The following is a 22,044-nucleotide window of genomic DNA, read 5'->3' on the forward strand; positions in this document are numbered from 1 at the left end:
TGTAACATATTCTTTACACGAAATTGTGACTTACTTTGCGAAGCGTTAAGACAATGAAAACTTTATTTATATGAATAAGTAACTCTTTCCCAACTATCGTCAATTTCCCAACTAGCTTATGTCCTTTTCTGTATTCAGTATTTAGGCGGTATTAATAGAAATAAAGGTTAGATAAAGGCGTGAAGAGGTAACAAATTAATAGAATTACTTTAACATTTATAAGTTCGGAATGTGGTGATAATACGATGTCATGTGACAGCACTAGGGAATTCTTATTCCCAATCCCATGATTTCGATACATTGTTCTAGTCCCGAATCTGTATGATTTGTCCATAAAAATAATACCGCGTAATGCCGCGATTGACTGGACTGGATAAATTCCCGGAATCCCGTTTTTGCCAATGAAAGGATTTGTATTTGGTCATCGTAAAAATATATTCTAGAAAATATCAGTTGAAATTCGCAAACTCGCAGTGTGGCAAACGTGTACAAGAAGCTAGACAAAGTTGAAAACAAAATAGCAGCTTTCAAACAATCCATTAACATTATTGCTAAGCTTACAAATAAACACAAAGGTGCACATCACTACTATTATATTTCCTATTTTCCGCCCTATTTAGTCCTAAATAAGGAATGTATAGAAGAATTTATCCTTGGCATGGACAAAACGATCATCTAATTCTTTATAGATCAACTTCTGAATCTCATAAGTTCTATATTCTATTTTTAAAGGCAACACGTAAATAAATAAATATATTAGGACAAATCACACAGATTGAGCTGGCCTCAAAGTAAGTTCGAGACTTGTGTTATGGGATACTAACTCGTCGATACTATATTTTATAACAAATACATATATAAACATCCAAGACCCGGGCCAATCGGAAAAAGATCATTTCCATCATGACCCGACCGGGGATCGAACACGGGACCTCTCGGTTCAGTGGCAAGAAACTTACCACCGCGCGACCGAGGTCGTCAACACAAATCATACAATTTCTTAACTAGACAGTTGTTATACCAACTTAACGTCGTGTCAAATGCTTGAGCTATACTAATCAAGACAAACAAAAGACAAAGTTAAATATTATAACCAATTGATGAGTTTTATAAGTTATATAATTTAGAAAGTACATTTACTTTAGTGTGTATTTGCATGATGTTCGATTGCAACAAAAATATAATTGTTTACAATGAAGTTAATTTAATAATATATATGAACAGTTCATTTTTTTTTAATTACCTAGAAAAGCATGTATCTAATTGTAATTAGGTATAAATAAAATCTCTGTAATCATAAATAAAATCTGTAATAGTGTGTGCATCTGTTTTCTCCATATTGTATGGACACAAAATGAAATGTTCAATATTTGTATAGATTGATTGCATTAGCTTCATAACGAGCTGCGTCATGGTGTTTCTTTGTATTTTATTATGATAATGTTTTGATTATCCAACGATGTACAGCAGGAACGATTACGTGGGGCAATCCGTTATCCGAAATGCTAGTAGTTTTTAGCTTTGGTAAATATCATTTAATTTAGAATATGACGTGAAAAGTGCCTATGAAGACCTAATTTCTGAATAAATGATTTGTTTTGATTTTTGGAACATATGTCTGGCTATGCCGCTTTCTGGCCCTGACGCAAGAGGCAAACCTAAGAAACCTTTGATGTCGTAATAGATGATATGCGTGACAATATTCTGATAACTAAGGATGATGAGGAAGAACAAAAAATCGGGCGGAGAAAAAGTAGGAAAACGTAAAAATCAGAATCCAACAGAACAAATCGTGCGAAGTGTAGTGAATAAACCATGAGCTCGGACGCTCCAAGGCGGCGGAAAATATTGGGAAAGCGCTCAGATGTGAGAGAGACGACTTGCGTGACATTTCTTTGTTGAATCATCGACATCAGCCTACCCTTATCCCACTTCATGTGGGGTCGGTACAGCATGTCAGTCTCCTCCACTTCTACCTGTCTGATGTTAACCGATCTGTTACTTCCTTTTTAGCCATATAATTAATATTGAAGAATGAATTTCCTAAATAACAGTGCATCAAAATCCGTTGCGTGGTTAAAGCTTAGAAACAGACGTACGCAGGGAGTCTTTTGTTTTGTATTATGTAGTAATTTATCAGTCAAACATTACTGATACCCAGGCTAACAGTAACTTATAATGTATTTTAAAGATTAATTGAAATAATTATGTGCAATATTATCTATATTTAATAGTAAGTCGTTTTTAGCGTGTTTTAAAATTATTTTAACGACGTGCACGGTCGTGCAATCACCAAGTTGTAAAATATAGAAGATATTTTTAAATATAGGAACGGCACGTGTTGATCTCAAAAGCGGTGTTTAATCTGTTAAATGGTAATAAATTATTAAATTTTAAGTTTGTGTTTAATAGTAAGATTAAACTGTATTATGTCATTGCTTTGTGCTCTAATTCCATTGTTGAAGTTTCAGGGTTGTTTGTTTCTTCACAGTCTTTCATTGTATCTATTAATAATGAATTTTTCGATTCGATTGCACGGGCGTAATTTTTACATAAATATTTAGAACTCCTTGTTCGCGAATTTAATTACCTAGTTATGTATAAGAGTATGTTTGAAATGTTCTTTTCTTTGTAATATCGTGTGGGTTTGAGTGGCAAATAAATATATATTTATCTAACTTCAACTTTGTACCACACAAGCGTAGTTATAAATTTTAGAGCGAAAATAAATTCTAAAGTGTATGTATAGTGAAGTAAAAATTATACCCGTGTAAACGTTATTTAAATTTAATGTGAGTAATTTACATAATCAGAGTGATGTAAATCAACTTAAAGTTGATTTTAGTTATGTAAGTCTTCAAATATTCGCTCAATTGTAGATATAAACAAGCGAGTAGTGATGCATACGATATTGTGAATAATAAACTTAGCCATTACATTACTCAATAAATAAATAAATAAATAAATAAATAAATAAAATATTAAAACTTTTCTTTCGCTAGGGAACTGTATTTTTTTCCGGAATAAAAGGTAACCTAACTCCTTTTCCGTATCCATAACCATATTATAGTAGATAAAGTATGAAGAGGCACAAACAAACTTTGGCATTTATATGTATGTATATTATTAAATTCACCGAAGTCGTAACATATACTTGATCTATAACCACGATGAGGAACAAGGAGAATAGGATAAGAGAAGGAATATAAATAGAAACAGAAAAACATTGAAAACATTATATTTGCATAATATACAAACGCGGTGTGCGTACCAGAGCCTATCACAAAATATATCATTTATTATAACAACATTCTTATCCACATTTAACTAATATAAATAAAAAATATATCCAAAAACTCATTGGAAAAAAAACCACTGGGGAACCAATTTGTAAATAAGTATATTTAAATTTTAAGGTAAATATATTGCTGACATATTCTTTATTTAAATAATAACAATTCCAAAACAATATTTGCAATAAAGTGATTTCAATATGAACATAATAAGTCAAAATATTCTTACATGAAATATTCGTAAAAGTTAAATGACAAGAAGTGTAAAAAATCAGCGACTTGGCCTCACACCGCCGAACACATTAATACTCTTAACACTAAATGTAACCTAGAAAAAACATATAAAATGAGTTGAGATAATACTCGATAAGCGGCAGAACCACACTAAAAGAATTTAATAAAATATATCGCAGTTGTAGTTATGTATGAAGAACAGAAAATAAAGTTCAACAAGAAAACTGTACAGGGTCACTGGTATCAAACGGAAAACCTCCTAAAGACTACTCGGGTACATCAAAACGAGCAACTTTTATTCTACGACTTTTCGTGATTCGTAGTTTTTTTTTTTTTATATAAAAAGAAATTACAATCTGATTAGCGATTGTACACATGTTAACTGCATGCAACAGCCGAGCGACACGAGACAGCGCAGCTGCGTTATGTAGCGGAGTCCAACATAGAGTTAACGGTTTGTAGAAACGACATTAAAACTTAAAAAAAAAAACAATTTTTTGTATTTATCACGTTTAGACAAAAGTCGTAGAACAAAAGATGTCAGTCTCTATGTACCTTATGCGCCTTTGGAATGTTATGCGTTAGATACCAGTGACCCTGTATAAACGACGGACGAGATGTGATATTTACATACAACTACAATCATTTTACATACAACTTCCAAGCAGAAACCGGCTTTTGTCATATTATTTATTCTATGTATAGCTTTGGGCTTTCTATACCTTTTGAAGTTCTAGTACACACAAAGCGCTACGCTCCCACCTGGCAAGATTACGTTCATTAAAAACTGAACTTTAAACCGTCCACTGTAGACACACTTTACATTGACAAAAAAAAATGCGTATTGGTCGTTGCCAGCTCTTTTCAATTAATTACGTTTTAAAGTTCATATTTATATTAAATCATTAACCCCCGACGCAAAAAGAGGGGTGTTATAAGTTTGACCGCTAAGTGTGTCTGTCTATGTACGTGGCACCGTAGCTAATCAACGGGTGGACCGATTTGGATGCGATTTTTTTTATTTGATAGCTAATTTCTATGCTGTAGTTCTTGGATATGTTTGATCACAATCTTAATATTGAAAGTCGGGGTACTTTTGATTGATTAATCTAACAAATAAACATGTTTTTATTTCACAACGGATAGATATACTGCGAAACAAATATATATATTACAATCTTCAGTGTGGCCACACAACCGCCAAACCTATTCTAGAATTAACAGAAATAACATTTTGCATTACATTTGAGGCATATCAAACGGTACGACGCAAGCAGCAATGATCTCTAAATCATACAGCGTAAAGCTCAGTTTAGCCTGACATCGTAACGTATCTATACTCGTGTAAACCGCTCCATATATTAATCTGTGGTATAACATCTATATATCTATTATATAAACATTTAAACTAGACTAGAACTTACGATTGCACGGAGACAGATCCACAAAACACGTTAATAAAACCGTATTGCACCATACTATGTTCATGTATAATATATATTATCAATACTAATTAGGATTGAAATATTTATCTAATAGGGGACCGGACACAGTGAGAAACTTTTTGAAAATATACAAGACTAAGCTGCGCCCCGGGGCTTAGCTCCCGCGGGAATTTCGGGATAAAAAGTACCCTATGTGTTATTCCAGGTTATATTCTACCCGTGTACCAAATTTCATAACAATCCGTCCAGTAGATATCGCGTGAAAGTGTCAAAAATACATACTCACGAACTGTCGCATATTAGTAGGATTATCATTCAGGAAATTCGCAGTTAGCGCGCTCGGTCGGTGATTTTGGCGGTTAAGAGACTCTCACGATGGTTGGTAATAGGATTGGAGACCAAAAATGTAATTTGAGCTCCTATAACTACCGGACACTCCATATGGAGGCACTTTTGGCGAGTCCAAATATTTTCATATTTGTATATTTTTGTAATATCTTAAAAAATACTTTAAAATTCGATGTGATTTAATACACTGATGATTTAATATTAGTGAGTCTGGTAACATATTAATCGACTTCAGTTCCCTAGATTTGTGCCTAAATCAATATGCTTATACTTTTGTTTGATCATAATTGACAATTAACAAGCTTTTATTTATTATAACAGTCCGTCTATGAAGTGTAAAAAAAAAACATCTTAACCAACTACATTTTTTGCTATTGCAACACCAAATAGAATGATCAGGATTGGCTGATAAACACCCAGTGTTGCCAGTCGATAGAAGACTGCGCCCTCATTTATATTCTACTATTTATAGACAGACTGTAGGTATTTTATTTAATTAGTGCAATAATTATCCAAAATATACATATTTCTATTAACATAATACATAACATTTCAAACATAACAATTCAAAGAAGTATTAACATTGTAAACATAAAATAATTTAGAATTTCTATAAAACAATAAAGCAACTATATGTGTACAAAGGCACTGATTTACAATTGATTTTTTTATGAGTATTTATAGCTGGCCGGAAAAGATTATTAAAATTAATCATAGTTATACGTAAGTACATGTTCAAGAATTATAATTAAACGCAACGATTTCGCAGGAAAAATTGTATGTATCTGTCAAAATATAAGTTCTCGTTAGGTACCATTCTCGAGCACGGATTGTCAACATTTTTTTAATCTATCCACGGGACGTCCATTAATCACTCGATGTTCTTTTTTAGCATTATAATAAATGTGGTCGTCCAAATCAAAAGGGACTTAAATTATCCCCCATCTTTTGAAACACTCTCAAAAGATGGGGGTTTTTCAAGATACCCCCATTTTTTTTTCAAGACTTGGCTCGTACATTTTATCTTTTTTTCAACAGTAAGCATAAATTATATAGACATATAAAATATATTGTATTTCTGAACTTTAATAACAATAAAGCCGAAGAATAACAAGAAATTTTCGTGTTTGTTTGTCTAATATGGTTGGGCTTCGCGACTGACCCGTAAACTCGTGAACGGATGCTGTCAATCAGCTCGATTCATTATATCTAATGAAATGTCAAAAATCTACTTTTAGGTGAAGCCTCTCGGTGCGCGAATACAACTCACACTTGACCGTATTTTTATATGTCCATACCAATAGCATGCAAAAATACTTGTCTACCACTACAGTAAAACATTAAAAACATTATTGTCAAAGTCGTACTAAAATGGTCAATGTCCCGATAATATAAGTCAGGTTTTCTAAAATGTTAACAATTACAATACTTTTTGTTGAAAATCAGTTCGAATATTATACATTATAAGGTAAAACGGTTATTAACCTAAAAAAGAAAATTTCTATAAAGTGTTAACGACGGATAGATTTTCATATCAGCTACTATATATTAATAACGAAAATATTCTCGATTTTTAGGTTATATTGTTACTAACACTCATATGGATCAATGGTATGAAAGAAACGTTTATTTTTATAATAATATTAAAATGTATTCCATTAAAATATTACAATTACTTATCTTTCAACAATACAACTTATAAAATGCCGCCTCGCTTGTACACAGATAATATATGCCGGCCGGCCTAGTAACTTTTTAAATTGAGGTAACGAATGCCAGCATAGGAATCAACAAACTGACAGTTGACAGCTGTCAGTGGAAATAATGACAGCTGACCGTGACAGCTGTCGGTGATGTAAAAATAAGCGAGCTAACAAAAGTCTAGTTCAATTTGTATTACTGTAATATCATTATAAAGACTTAGATTGTTCACATAATAAGACTTTTAAGAAAAAACTAACTTTAACGACAGATTACTTATTACAATTATAATAAATATCGAGAAAACTATAGAAAATATTTCAATATTTTCTATGTTTTCTCGATAGCAAGAGGTCATTGACCGATTTTTCTGCCCACAACAAAAACAGACTATACTAGCGAGCATTAACCCTTTCAAGCTTTATTAACTAAAATATCTGGACCTCGAGTTGTCGTCAATATATATTTATTTAATTTGAATTAAACATTATTCAGCTAATTCTGAAAATAATAAATGAGAAAAAAAAACCGAGAATCGCGAACTCTGTCATATTTAAATCTCATAATTATTTACAAAATTAGTCAAAAATCATTGTGTTACAATGTATATAACAAAATCAATTACATTAGCTAGCTGAATCTCAGCGCGATATCTCTTAATGCTGTCTTCACAGCGTCATATGTCGCGAAGGAGATGCCAACAGCTATAGGCCCTTTCACCCAGTTCATACTGAGCCCTTTGAAGAACCCTCGCCAGCCCTCCGTACTGATAAAAGAAGTTTTTTTTTAATATATAGCTATAGACCGTTTTAAAAGAAATTTATTAAAACTTTGTTAGCATATTTTTTATGAAAATGGTGCGCAGATTTTTCAATATCTATATTGTGTGCGAAGCGGTGGTGGTTGGAATGGTTAAGACCAGTCCCAGGTTCGAATCCTACTCGCGCCACATGAGTTTGTATACCAATCTGACTCGTGTATAGTAGCTTTCATCGACCACCGCTTGATTCAGGTGAAGGAAATCTTGAGGAAATCATCACACCTCATTAATAATTATCAACTTGTGTAATGGAAAAGGCGATGACAAAACACTAATTTAATATTGCCAAGTTGTCGTCGTGTTTCATTCCATGTAATGACCACGACCCTCAGCCATGAGAGTATATTGTAATACACTACTATGAAGAAGAAGTGTTATCTCCAAGTATTAAAGGTGAGAAACACACCGACACAGATGAGAAATCTGTCGGCAGTATATTTAATAAGTATGGTTTCTCGAAGGTTTCTCAGTTTAAAATCTGAGAAACTTACGCATATAGACAAAAACTATACTTTAAAGACACAGATATAGCAAGAATTAATTACTGTCCGTGCGTTTTTACTTGTACCAGCGGAAGACCAGCGTCGCTTACCTCGCACGGGGTAAACAACATATGCTGAGCTGGGTCCTTTTCAAATTGCGAGCACAATGTAAAGTTTTTATTATTATTTTTCATTAACTAGTTTTATTTTTTATATATGTTTATATATGTTTTGAATAAATTAATTTGAATTTGAATTATCGGTGTTTTAGGCGAGAAACTTACCTATAAACGTAAGTTATGGTGTTCGTAATGCTGGAGTACGGATAGGAGCCGTCGAGACGGCGACGCGCGGTCTGCATGCGGCGCCGCACGATGTCGAGCGGGTACGACGCGCTCTGCGCCAGCGCCCCGGCGGCGCCCCCGAACGCCACATTCACTATTGTGCTTTGGGGCGTCCCGAAGTGTTCTGCGGCAAATTGAATATGTTTCAACTGTTATATAACCCGGGCCTGTGATTTTATTTGGCAAATTTTAAATTGTTAACGGCCTGTTTTATGACTTTTTGATATTATACTGTATTATAACTGATAATACAAACTGCTACATTGATTAAAACTGTTTTTTTTTTTTTTCTTGACATATTTTTTAAAATTAATGACCAGATGTTGCCCGGGGCTTCGCTCCAGTGGGAATTTTGAGATAAAATATAGCCTATAGCAATCTTGGACAATGTACCTTTCTAAGGGTGAAAGAATTTTTGAAATCGGTTCGGTAGCTTCAGAAATTGCCCGCCTCAAATATACAAACTAACTCAACTCTTTATAATAATAGTATAGATATACATGAAATATATATATAAAACAATTTTCACCCCCTCGAATATCAACCCGGTACTCACCGAGATACGTGTGTTTGAGAGTGTCGTACGTGAAGAAAGAGACACCAGCATAAGGAATGACGCCGAGCACCGTCGCAGGATAACCTCTGAAAATATATATATAGTACTAAAGTGGCCACTAGACTGGTTATAAAATAAAATATATTTTATGTAAATATATGTTATTTTTGATATTTAAATAACAACAGACGAATTTGAAATAGTAACGTTACGATGCTGGCTGGATGAATAAAGAAAAATAAAAAATTAGGGTCAACTGTCAATGTCAACGTCAAACTGTCATATTTTAGCGCGCTGCGAAATTCAATCGTCGAGTAAACTTCACCGGTTTTCCTAGTAGAATTCTTTACGTTATATTGTAATTAAATCTAAGACGATATGCAAGATTCCTCATGTTTTTCATCACTTTTCATCCATCTGGAGGAATGGTGCAGGAATGATCTACACAATAATTGTTAATTTTATTAGAATTTTAATCTTATTAATTACATATTAACATAGCTTAAGTGTACTAACAAATTTGTGAGTCTTGGTTATTTGAATAAATAATTTTTCTATCATTCATTCATTCACTCACCTATACAAAGTGGAGAATCCTTCAGTACTCACGACCTTAACAAAAACAGCGGTAAGCGTCCTATATTCCTGTGCGTTCGTGACCGCCATCCGGGCTCTGGCCAAATCGAGGGGGTAGGTGGCGCTTTGTGACGTCACACCTGCTAGGGAACCCGCAACCAGGTGGATTATAGGGTGCTGTCTGCAAAGAAAACGTTTAATCCAAACTAATATTATATATATTACTAGATGTTGCCCGGGGCTTCGCTCCCGTGGGAATTTTGAGATAAAATATAGCAATTTTGGATAATGTACCTTCTTAATGGTGAAAGATTTTTTGAAATCGGTTCGGTAGTTTCGTAGATTACCCGCCTCAAACACACAAACTCACCTCTTTATAATAATAGTATAGATGGTGATGACAAACAAACTTACTTTCGCATTTATCTATACCTTAGATAAATGCGAAGGTAAGTTTATTTGTCACCTCGTCACGCTCTATCTGCTCAACCAATCTAGTTGAAATTTTGCACACATGTAGTATGAAGTACGGAGAAGGACACAGGGAAATACCTTTCATCCCGGAGAAATAAATGTTGCCGTGGGAAATTCACTTATATAGATGTATGACTTACTATGTTCTTACCTGAGCGAAGTCGGGACGGGCCGGATATTCGTCTCAAATTCAAATTCAAATTCAAAATTCTTTATTCAATTTAGCATGATATACATCACTTATTGACGTCAAAAAAATTACTTAAACTAAGTCTACTGCCGGTTTCCAAAGCGCAGGTGAAGAAGAAGCGGCGCAACAAACTTCACCGCAGCCTTTTCTCCAAGGACGTCAATTAACAAATATAGGTCGTCTAATTCAACCTATGCCTCCAAGAATCCAATGTCGTAACAATATTTGTGATATAAACTATACTATTTTGTCATAAACTTGCTCTCAAATATCTTATACAGACAAGATTCCACAAAATTTTTAATAGTGCGATGCAATATTTTGATATTACAACGGCCATCTATTCTAAAACTGTAGTACAGTCAACAGCACATCAACCTATACAAATTAATTGCAAACTCGCCGTTATTACCGTTGTTATCTTGCGCCATCTATTGGTTAGGTTCAATAACTATACTCACTTTGCGCTTGCGGGCGTGTCGACCCTCAGCACCCGCTTCCATTGCTCGTGCGCTGTGAACTGTATCGCCGCGTATGGTACTATCCGCGCCATGGTTGCGCTGTTTCCCCGCCATAACGCCAGGACGCCCTCTGTGCGAGCGCTGTGGATGAGGAAGTCGACTGCTGCCTTCCAGGAATAAGGGATTTGGCTAGAAAGTTGCAAAATCAACATTCTTTATTCAACACTAGCTACAGTCCGCGACTTCGCCAGCGTGAATTTCCCAGGAATGAAACATAACATATGTCCTTCTCCGTACTCTTAACTGTATGTATGTGAAATTTCAAGAAAATTGGTTGGGTAGATAGAGCGTGAAGAGGTAACCAACAAAGAAACAAAATTTTACATGTATTTTGAAGTGCACAGAAGGACATAGGTATTTTACATCCCGGAAAAATTACGGCTCAGGTGGGAAATTCACGCGGGCGAGGCCGCAGGCAAAAGCTAATTTATAATATAATACGACTAAATATACCAGTCTAACATAAAGTATTCTAACAGTTGCTTCTATAGGCCACCACATGCTTCCGGTGAAGGAAAACATCGTGAGCAAGCCTGCATTCTGACGTTGTGTGTATGCGACTACTTGTCAATAGATGGCGGTAGACAGCTGTATATTTATATATTGACGACCTCGGTGGCGCAGTGGTAAAGTGCTTGCCTCTGAACCGAGATGTCCCGGGTTCGATCCCCGGTCGGGTCATCATGGAAAATGATCTTTTTCTGATTGGCCCGGGTTTTGGATGTTTATCTATATATGTATTTGTTATAAAATATAGTATCGTTGAGTTAGTATCCCGTAACACAAGTCTCGAACTTACTTTGAGGCTAGCTCAATCTGTGTGATTTGTTCTAATATATATTTATTTATATTTAATGTCAGATGTTATTGAATAAATTGTAACTCCAGTGTTAGCAATAACACACACGACAAGAGAAAGAGTGGTTCTGAGAGAGAGAGACAGAGAGAGATACTCACTGGAAGTAAATCTTGGTCCTGTCCAGCGGCGCTATGACGGTCTTTGATTGTTATTCTGAGAGAGAGCGAGAGAGCGAGAGAGAGAGAGAGAGAGAGAGAGACTCACGAAGGACAATAGAGAGATAGACCGGAGACAGACTCTGCTTCTGTGGATCTGTTCTAAAAGAGAGAGACACACTCACGAGGTCTGGAAATTGATCTTGGTCCTGTCCAGCGGCGCTATGGCCGTCTTCGCCATCGCACCGGCCAGCGCGCCGGCCAGCATCGACGTGGACAGCGTGGCTGCGTGGCCCAGCGTCCGGTGTTCCGGGTGGGCCGTCTGCTTCTGTGCTTCTTAAACCAGAAAAATTTTAATAAACCCCACTAATAATATAAATGCGACAGTTTGTGAAGATGTATGTGTGTGTGTATGTTTGTTACTCTTTCACGCAAAATCTACTGGACGGATTTTGATGAAATTTGGTACACGGGTAGAATTATAACCTGGAATAACACATAGAGTACTTTTGTGCTTGACGTATGTGTGTATCATTATTGTACCACATTTCTATTGACAACAAAAAAAAATGTTTTGTCTTCATGTTCGTCGATTCGTCGTGTGTTAAAAAACTATAATTAGGTTTTTATCAGTAGCGTATTATGTCCAAGGGCAATGGCGATTTGCCATGGGCGGCCGGTTGAAAGGGGCGTCAATATATAAAAATGTTAAAAGCGTATTTTAAATAGAGTATATTTTGTCTCGTTCCTTCAATGTCAACCATTGTAAAGTGCGATAGGTGACGAAACATACTTTAGCTTAAAACATGTTTTAATCTTTTTATTAACTACTAGCCCACCCCGGCTTCGCTCGTGTAAAACCAGAATAAAAAGTAGCCTATGTCACTCCTGAAGGTTTCGTCTATCTCTGTGCCGAATGTCATTAAAATTAACTCAGTAGTTTTTGAGTTTATTCATCACAAACAAAAATATAAATCTCTTCTCTTTACAATATTAGTATGGATAAGAGGGATCGACGTTAAGTACGGTGTAGCCAAATTGATGAAAGTAATTAATTATTCTCAAAAATTAGACCGCATCCTATACGTTAACATATTGCATTTTGTGCAATGAAGTTAAGAGGTACACAAAAAAGTTGGATGCGTCTACAGAAATCAGAATTGGGGGCCAAAAACTTACACGGCCCGGGGCGAACGCCGTAAAAGTACGCGACAATTTTTTTTATCAAATCATAAAGCGACATCGCACGTTTGTGATGATAACTGTGGCATTTATTAGACAATATTAAGACTTTCGTCTTTGGTCAGCGACGAAAACTATTATCTACGAACGAATATCGAGGTTAATTAAATATAAAGCGTGCGCATGCTTTGACAAACACACCGATTTCAATTATTATTTACTAACCTTTTACCGCGTGAGTTATTCTGCGTAAGCTGAACACAAACTTTCAGCCCCGTTATAGTCAATTGGGGGTTGTTTTTTGGGAAAAAAAATCTACCCTATGTTTGAACGGGAGTTTTTAACTATATTTATACCAAATTACATCAAAATCGGTCCAGCGGTTTAGCCGTGAAAGCGGAACAGACAGACTTTCGCAATAGGTACTAGTTGTTCGCCGCGAACTTAGACCACGCGAACACAATAAATTTTCGATTAGTTTTTACAAAATTATTGGATATTTCAAAAACGACTGAACCGATTTTAATGCCCCACGAACTTAAAAATTCTATTGGCATATCGTACATAACTTTTAAATTTCATCAAAATCGGAACTACGGTTCGAAATTTATCGCGTTAAAAACATACATTTAAAACCAATATTTTTTTGTAATAAGCCATTGAAGCAGTCTTTTCCACAACCCCCCATTATAGGTTTTGGGGGCTTGATTTTTGGAAAAAATTGTAGCCTACATGTTTGAACGGGGGTCTTTAACTACACGCATACCAAAATTCATCAAAGTAGATCTTCAAAATGAGGTTTGTATCGAGGGAAGTCGCTTAAAGTGATACATAACTGCACACTAGCGCCGCCATCACATTTTTACCAATTTCTTATGTTTATTAGCGAAAACTGAAAAATCCAAATCATTCTACACTAGATAAAGGATTTTTTTTTTAAATAAATAAATAAATATATCAGGACAAATCACACAGATTGAGCTGGCCCCAAAGTAAGTTCGAGACTTGTGTTATGGGATACTATATTTTTACAATAAATACATTTTTATAATAAACATCCAAGACCCGGGCCAATCAGAAAAAGATCATTTTCCATCATAACCCAACCGGGGATCGAACCCGGGACCTATCGATCCAGTGGCAAGAACTTTACCACTGCGCCACCGAGGTCGTCGAATCGGGGAATTTATTGCAATGTATTTATTGTCTATTTATTGGCACATCAACAATATAAACATAGGCATTATATTTTTACATTACTGTTTACATCCTTTACAGATGTGCACGGCATTCACTACAACTGTGATTGATACTTTCACATGCAATAAAATATATACCTAGCATACCTATATTTTGACGACCTCGGTGGCGCAGTGGTGAAGTTCTTGCCACTGAACCGAGAGGTCCCGGGTTTGATGCCCGGTCGGGTCATGATGGAAAATGATATTTTTCCGATTGGCCCGAGTTTTGGATGTTTATCTATATATGTATTTGTTATAAAAATATAGTATCATTGAGTTAGTATCCCGTAACACAAGTCTCGAACTTACTCTGGGGCTAGCTCAATCTGTGTGATTTGTCCTGATATATTTATTTATTTTCTCGTGGAACGTCACAATGAACTGTTGACAGAATAACTGACTGACGTCATACTCACCTATCTTCGACTGGAGCAGCACTGTCGCCTCTCTGGCCGCCATCGCTGTCACTTCACATTCACTGGCACTCACATCTTGTTATACTAAAACGTAATACAAAAAGAAATACGGTAAGTGAATGTTGAAGTCCACAGACGGATGGACAGACACACACACGTGTGTTCCGTTTTTAGTTTTTTTTTGTACGAAACCCTAGAAACACGTGGTTTTAAAAAATATAACCGTGTGCAGGTTTTCATATCATCTCTCAGTAACGAGTCGATTCGAAGTGAAACGCAGCTAACCAATCACAGTGCGCCATTGTGACGCGACGACAACCACACCGCTACGTGATTGGTTAGCCGCGTCTCACAGCGAATCGACTAGACGGTGAGTAATGAAATAAAAAATGGCACTTCGCCCTCTGAATGGTAAAAGTTTCATAGTTACACAATTATGTCTCACACGATATAGTCACGCAACAATAGATAAACACAACAATTAAACAATTAAGTGGAAATGTCCGATGTACAGTCAACAGCACATCAAGTTACCCCGCATGAACCTCTTATGGCGCGGTAATAGCGGCGAGTTTGCAATGAATTTGGGTAGGTTGATGACTGTACATACCACAGATACAAGAACATTACAAGGGTGAATTTCACGAGCGTTTTGAACGCCGCCGCGGGCTGTCATTAGTGTTTATTAAATTGTACCATACACAGCAATCGATTTAATCTAGTGTTTATTAAATTGTACCATACATAGTAATAAATTTAAATATACTATTTTATAAATAAGTAAAGTGCTGGTACAATGTTAATTTCATAATATTGTTTAGTTTAACATAATTGTTTAGTTTAAAAAAAATCTTTATTCAAAATACTTATCGGACACTAATGAAACGCTACACGCCGCGTGTTGCCTATGATTTTACTCCTGATTACTCCTGAAGATTTCGTCTAACTCCGTGCCTAATCTCATCAAAGTCGTCCCAGTAGTTCTTGGGTTCATTCATTACAAACAAACGTACAAATCTTTTCTCTTTATAACATATGGATATTGATTCCCTTAGAGATTTTTTTAAAGATATTAATATTTTAACTTTACCCTCTCAATACATATTTGTCAACAGTATGCATGTCCGGAAAAATTTAAACTTATTTAAAAAAGTTGGTGATTACACTGATAGAGCCTTACGTAATAAAGATAAATTGTCTGTCCCCGGGCATCGGTTGGCCAAAGTTAGACCGTCTTTTGTTGGGAACTGTATCCGTTTTTATAACAAATTGCCTAAATGGATTCTTGATTTACCGGACAAAAAATTTAGAAATTATATAAAAGAAGTACTTTGTAAAAAGGCATATTACAAGTCTGATGATTATGTGAACGACAATAATGTTTGGCCCAAGCGTGGTGCAGTATCCTCATAACATATGTAACTGATTTATGACATTATTACGTACGTTTTGTACATTTAGCTTTTTATTTATATGTGTGACAATTTGCAATAATTTTATTGGAAATACAACTTTTATTTTATTTATTTATTCAAATTTTGACATTTTTAATAACGATGTAAATTCGTCCTCCTAATTTTTAATATATGTATAAGACCTACATTTGTTAATTGACGTCCTTGGAGAAAAGGCTGCGGTGAAGTTTGTTGCGCCGCTTCTTCTTCACCTGCGCTTTGGAAGCCGGCAGTAGACTTAGTTTAAGTAATTTTTTTTGACGTCAATCATCCTAAATTGAATAAAGAATTTTGAATTTGAATTTGGATTTGTAATGTTCAAGTTTAATTTTGTGTGTTCGTAAACCGAAGACTTGCTAGTGAATATACTATGACCCACCCATATGTACTAAATAATTATAATTTTTTAAGTTTCTTCAATATTTATTTAGTATATTTATAGTTTATATTTTCGTTTTGCAATAAATCAATCCTTTAGTAACTATTTAAGGGATTGATTTATTGCAAATATGTCTATACTTATATTAAATAGGTGTACTTTTGCAAATTATTAGCACAGGTATCCCATGTAAACTCACACTGCCTTTGCGTGGTTGGTGAGAGCGAACCGGAAGCACTACCTTGCCGTCATACAGTTTGATACTAGTACGGAGAGCAATGGCCAAAGGTCAGCATCCCATCTAGCCAATATATAACGCAGATGTAAACATATATTTGTACCTAGGCTAAGTTATCGCGAAATAAAAGTTATATTATTTTCATTGCGACAAATAAAAAAGCTCTTAAAGTTTTTGAAAATTCGTAACACATGTGTCGATTGGTCATAAAACTGGTGTTTCTAGAATCTGTCATTTGTAGAATCTGTCATTCGTAGAATCCGGCAATCGTAGAAACTGGCGTTTAAAACTCATCTGACATTTATAGAATCTGACAATTGTCGACTAAACGAACGACAGTGTCGATATGTCAAGTCTTAACTTGACCGTTCAAATAAAATATGTATTTTGGTCAGATTAACACGATGTGATAATATTTACAAATGTTATTTATCTAGTATGGGGGCTCGACCACGTATATAAGTATATAATTGTACTTATTTAAGTATATAATTGTAGCAAACCTGTTGTTGATAACACGATGACATGACAAATACGGAAATTTTTGTAACTTTATTATGACGTCTTTCGCACATAACAAACTATATATTTTCGCCTTGTTCCTTTTTTCTTTTGGGGCTGTGACGCCGCGCGATGGACGAAATTTTGCATACATGTAGTTTGAAGTACGGGGAAGGACACAGGGTACCTTCATCCCGGAATAGTAACTGCTTCCGTACGCGGGCGAAGCCGTGGATAAAAGCTAGTTCTATATATATATAAACATATATGTATCCCCTAGGGAAAAAATTAGCATTTTCAGGTCGAAAAAGGTTACAATTTTTGAAGTTTTGTCTGTGATTTTACAACCGCATGAAGTCGACCCTCGTTGGATATATTATGCTGTCGATGTGCCAAAACTGTGACCCCTAATCGCCTCGTACGGAAGAATATGGATTGTATTCTAAAGCGCCATCACACACTATCGGGATCGAACCCGGGACCTCTCGGTTCAGTGGTAAGAACCTTACCACTGCGCCACCGAGGTCGTCAAATGGTACATTATCTAAGATCTCAAAATTCCCACGGGAGCAAAGTCTAGTAACCTATAATTTAAGGATAAAAACCATGTACTTTCTAGTCTTTCATTTTAGAACGGAAACAGTAGTCGGGTGTTCAAGACGCTCGACATCGAAAGGATTCACGTTCGAATCTTATTATTAATCGTAATGGGCGTATCTGGAGATATTAAAAGGAGAGGCTGGTTTAGTCGTTCTCCGTCCAGCGTGGAATCAACCTGATTTATTTTTAAATTGAACTAAAATTTTTCTTATTCACATCAAATTTTGATCGTAATTTTAAATATAGAACAATAATATCGTCGGTCGCTGGAGTAGATCATATTATGAAGAGTTGGCAACTAGCCAGTATCATTATGTTATGTTGACCTCTATATAATTGTAATAAAGGTGATTTTGCTCTGAATTTGAGTAGGATGACGTGTAAAGTTAGGCCTTGCTTGCGTTCGACAACCTTACCACGTGGGGAACAGCTGATTGGAGATTTCAAAGTTAGAAGAAACAATTTTCGTCTATGGTTTATCGATGAAGACTCAATAACCTTTTGTTAAGCATGTCATATGCTTCTTAAACTGATTTTGTAGATAATAACATGATAAAAATTATGGTTATGAGCACTGTCCCAAATATACAGGGCCATGGTTTAAGTTCCCGCTCAATTCCAGATAATTTTCACCGAATTATTATTTTCAAAAGGTGCAATGTATTAGGACCATCCCGTTAAGTTTGCCATACAATAAATCCTATATAATAATATAAATGCGGAAGTAAGTTTGTTACCTCTTCAAGCTCTATCTGCTCAACCAATCTTCTTGAAATTTTGCATACATGTAGTTTGAAGTACGGAGAAGGACATAGGGTACTCAGAAACATGCTGTCTAGAACCTACTTACTAGGACCATATCCTGGATGTCATACAAGACGATTACAGGACACACAGGCAACAACAGCATTGCCAAGAATGTGATATGTCCGGTGGACGGTTGTAAAAATCACAGCCAATTTTTTTTTTTTTTTCATATTGGCCCTGGGCTTCACAGAACCAAACCACAGAACTAAATTGTATACATAATATAAAAAACAATTAGGTATTTAAGCTAATTATGTGGTGTAATTATACAAAGATTTAATATGATAATTAATTCAAGGTTGTTCTTCGAGTCCAATGATAAGTGTGTTACATCAAATACATCAGTGTTACAAACATTTTTGATGGGTCCCCTTGTTGTGCCATTAAAATGACAAAATTAGTAATAGCTACTATTAAAATACTACAATTATGACTTTTTTTATTTAAGTACCTACATTCTGAATAACCACTACAGTGTAACATAGGCAACAGTTCTCTATGAACTTAAACAAACAACTGAGAGGACATTCTATGAAACTAAACAAGCTTCCGTGGACTAGTAATTCTAAAAGACACTTTCTGCCAAACCGTGTTGTGCGTTTGTGGAATTCTCTGCCAGAAATTGTGATAAGTGCTCCCCGTATAAACACTTTTGAAAATAGACTTGATGAACATTTAAAGACACAAGTGCTGTGATATACACGCATCAGCTTTAAGCTGCTAGTGTATTAAATAAAATAATAAATGTCGCCTGGTCAGAAAGTTTCTACAGACAGACGCTACTCATACACCATTTTCGTCACCATCATCTCATACAAACCATGTTCTCTCTCAACTATCAAACTCTTAATAAAATTTCACGGTATTTACTTGGCTTCCACCCGTATATATCGTTACCGGTAAATTACCAGGTTAAAACCCGAGAATAAAATGGAAAAAATAAATAAATTATAATAATTCATTATTAAAACCTACACTCTGCAATAAGCCATATGAGAGTTTGGATAGTAACATCAAGGTATGTTGATAAGTAGTTAGTAAGTAGTGATAGCAAGTAGTTTTACTGGCAGTATAGAAAACGTGTAGGAGGATCTTGACTTATTTCTTTTTGCCCCCACCCAACAGATCGAAAAACACTGATCTACATCATCATCTGGCACAAAACTTAAACCAGCAGTATGTAATGACATATCATAATTATATATTCAGCCTATAACCCACTACTGGATATATAGGCCTCCCAATTTCCACAACACCTCTTAATGGTTCTGTGCCAGTCTCATCCATTAATAGACAATGTTTAGTTTTGAGTTTTATTATTGACAAGGACAATTAGTATGTATTAGAAAAAAACTATAATAGAAAAAAAAATTAAGTCCTGGCATGACCCTATTTATGCCAGAAGGACATATTGTTGATGATTAAGTACCTACAGATTAAATAGGCAGTAATTTTAATTCTTCTGAATTTGCTTAGAATTACAACATGATTCGATCCATCAAAAAACTGTGTCGTAATAAAACTTGTGTTTAGACAAGTCTTCATTATTTCTTACATAAGACTTTTTATACAGCATAAAAATCTAATATGTCTTAATTGGTGTAACCCAATAAAAATAGCTATTAATTTAGCTATTATCAAGTTAATAGTTAAATAGGTATTCAAGATATGCGAAGTCATTATCAAAGCAATCTACGGTTCTAGTGGCATATTGTTTACTGAAATAAATTTGATATACCTTTGGAACTGGGGTCAAAGTCTAGATTATAGCCTTGATCTAGTCCTAACGAACGATATAGACTATTATATGTTATTTTTAGAAACTATTTTGTACTTACGAAACTAGAGGGCCACTCGCTGATTAATACTTAGGTGGTTATCATATTTTTAGTCACGAAAAAATATGAACGCACTTTTAACGTTTCGCAAAAATACACTGTTGTTATCGAGGTAGATTTGAAGCTTCGAAGCTTGAAGTGGCGTTATTTGTTACGTTATTATTGTTTCTATTATTTAGAAAATCTAGGTACTCATCTACACACCAACACAGAACTTCAACTCAAACGAACTGACAGAAACTGAATGAGTGAGTGAGATTAAATTTACGGTCACCGACCTTAGATCAATAGTAAATAGGTACAGATAGACAGCTGATAGCGCCTATTTATGAAAAGACGTGCGTGAAACTTTGTTAATGGTCAAATTTGATAGTTAGTGGTGCTTTTTTGCTAGTGATCATAGCATAGGCTTTTACGTGTAGTCTTTATAGTCTTTAGTCGTTTAAACGTATCTCGTATCGAAGATAATGAAATATTTAAACATGTTTGTGTTTAGTTAACTTTATTTTTTAAAATAGATTCTGTAGTATAAAAAAAAGTCTCATCACACATCATGATGATTAGTTAAGAGTACCTACTATTCTCTAATGAAAATATTATACGTTGTACGCGTAAGACGCAGAGATAAATTAATTCAGTTAAACTGGCATGGTAGTCGATAGCTCAGTGCTCAAGAGCACTGTCCAGGATAGACAGGGACGCAGGTTCATTTCCCGCTGGATTCCAGAATTTTTTCATCTCATTATTATTTTCAAAAATAAGTTTAAACTTTATTTTTCTCTAAAATTTTCATTCACGTAGCAAACATCATTGCATTTATGTATGATAGGTTGATAAGAGCACTCTTGTACAAACTTTGTTACGTTACGAACAAATTGATTGATTGCTTGCTTTGTAAGATTATTAAAGCGCAGCTATTTACTACCAGATTACGCGTACAAATGGAAAACCTGACATACTGGCGTGGTAGGTCCAATTTCAAAAGTAGGTGGCTTAAATACCCACAATTCTAACCATACATTTTAGCAAGCCCACGTTAGCGTTCTACACCTTAAAGATTTTGAATTTCGATGATTGTTTGAATGAAATGAACAGAACTGTCCTGACAATGACGTTACTGACATATTTTTTCCAACTAACTGACAAACTGCTTTAGATTGATCCAGCTGCTGGATGCATTTAACGCTTAGCATTAACGTTTGTCAAATCAGTACAGGGCGTACAGAATTGAGTACAGAATCCATCGCCGTATAGGAAAAAAGTAATAGGACTACATGGACCTCCCGCCACTAGTCGCTTATCTCGTTCCAGTGGCACTAGAAGCATAGATAAAAATACCTGTGTGTACTGACCATGGAATTAGTAGGTACCGAAATACTTACTAAATCCATGGTACTGACTGAAATCGTAAACACGATATCGAGCCGCGGGCGTTCCAGTTTAAGAGTAC

At 35.2% G+C, this 22,044-nt stretch overlaps 1 protein-coding gene across 1 annotated transcript; it reads right to left on the minus strand.

The window, feature by feature from the left end:
• Positions 1-3,502: 3,502 nt before the first annotated feature.
• On the minus strand, positions 3,503-20,826 carry DPCoAC (Dephosphocoenzyme A carrier). The gene is made up of 8 exons (XM_053766878.1): positions 20,595-20,826; positions 14,778-14,861; positions 12,124-12,274; positions 10,925-11,113; positions 9,801-9,980; positions 9,224-9,309; positions 8,608-8,791; positions 3,503-7,787 (listed from the first exon to the last, which is right to left on the minus strand). Exons 2-8 carry the CDS (start codon positions 14,818-14,820, stop codon positions 7,652-7,654), a joined length of 969 nt encoding a protein of 322 aa, XP_053622853.1. The 5' UTR covers positions 14,821-14,861; positions 20,595-20,826; the 3' UTR covers positions 3,503-7,651.
• Between the last annotated feature and the right edge of the window lie 1,218 nt (positions 20,827-22,044).

Source organism: Plodia interpunctella, chromosome 29, assembly GCF_027563975.2.
Source record: "Plodia interpunctella isolate USDA-ARS_2022_Savannah chromosome 29, ilPloInte3.2, whole genome shotgun sequence".
In the NCBI taxonomy this organism is placed as follows: domain Eukaryota; kingdom Metazoa; phylum Arthropoda; class Insecta; order Lepidoptera; family Pyralidae; genus Plodia; species Plodia interpunctella.

What these genes read in the sequence shown, in the direction of transcription:
- DPCoAC (XM_053766878.1), bottom strand. Translation starts at nt 14,820, where the DNA reads ATGGCGGCCAGAGAGGCGACAGTGCTGCTCCAGTCGAAGATAG. An exon ending in AAGATCAATTTCCAGACCTC is followed by an intron (nt 11,114 to 12,123) that starts GTGAGTGTGTCT and finishes GCAACTTTCTAG; the next exon opens with CCAAATCCCTTATTCCTGGA. An exon ending in GACACGCCCGCAAGCGCAAA is followed by an intron (nt 9,981 to 10,924) that starts GTGAGTATAGTT and finishes TTTTCTTTGCAG; the next exon opens with ACAGCACCCTATAATCCACC.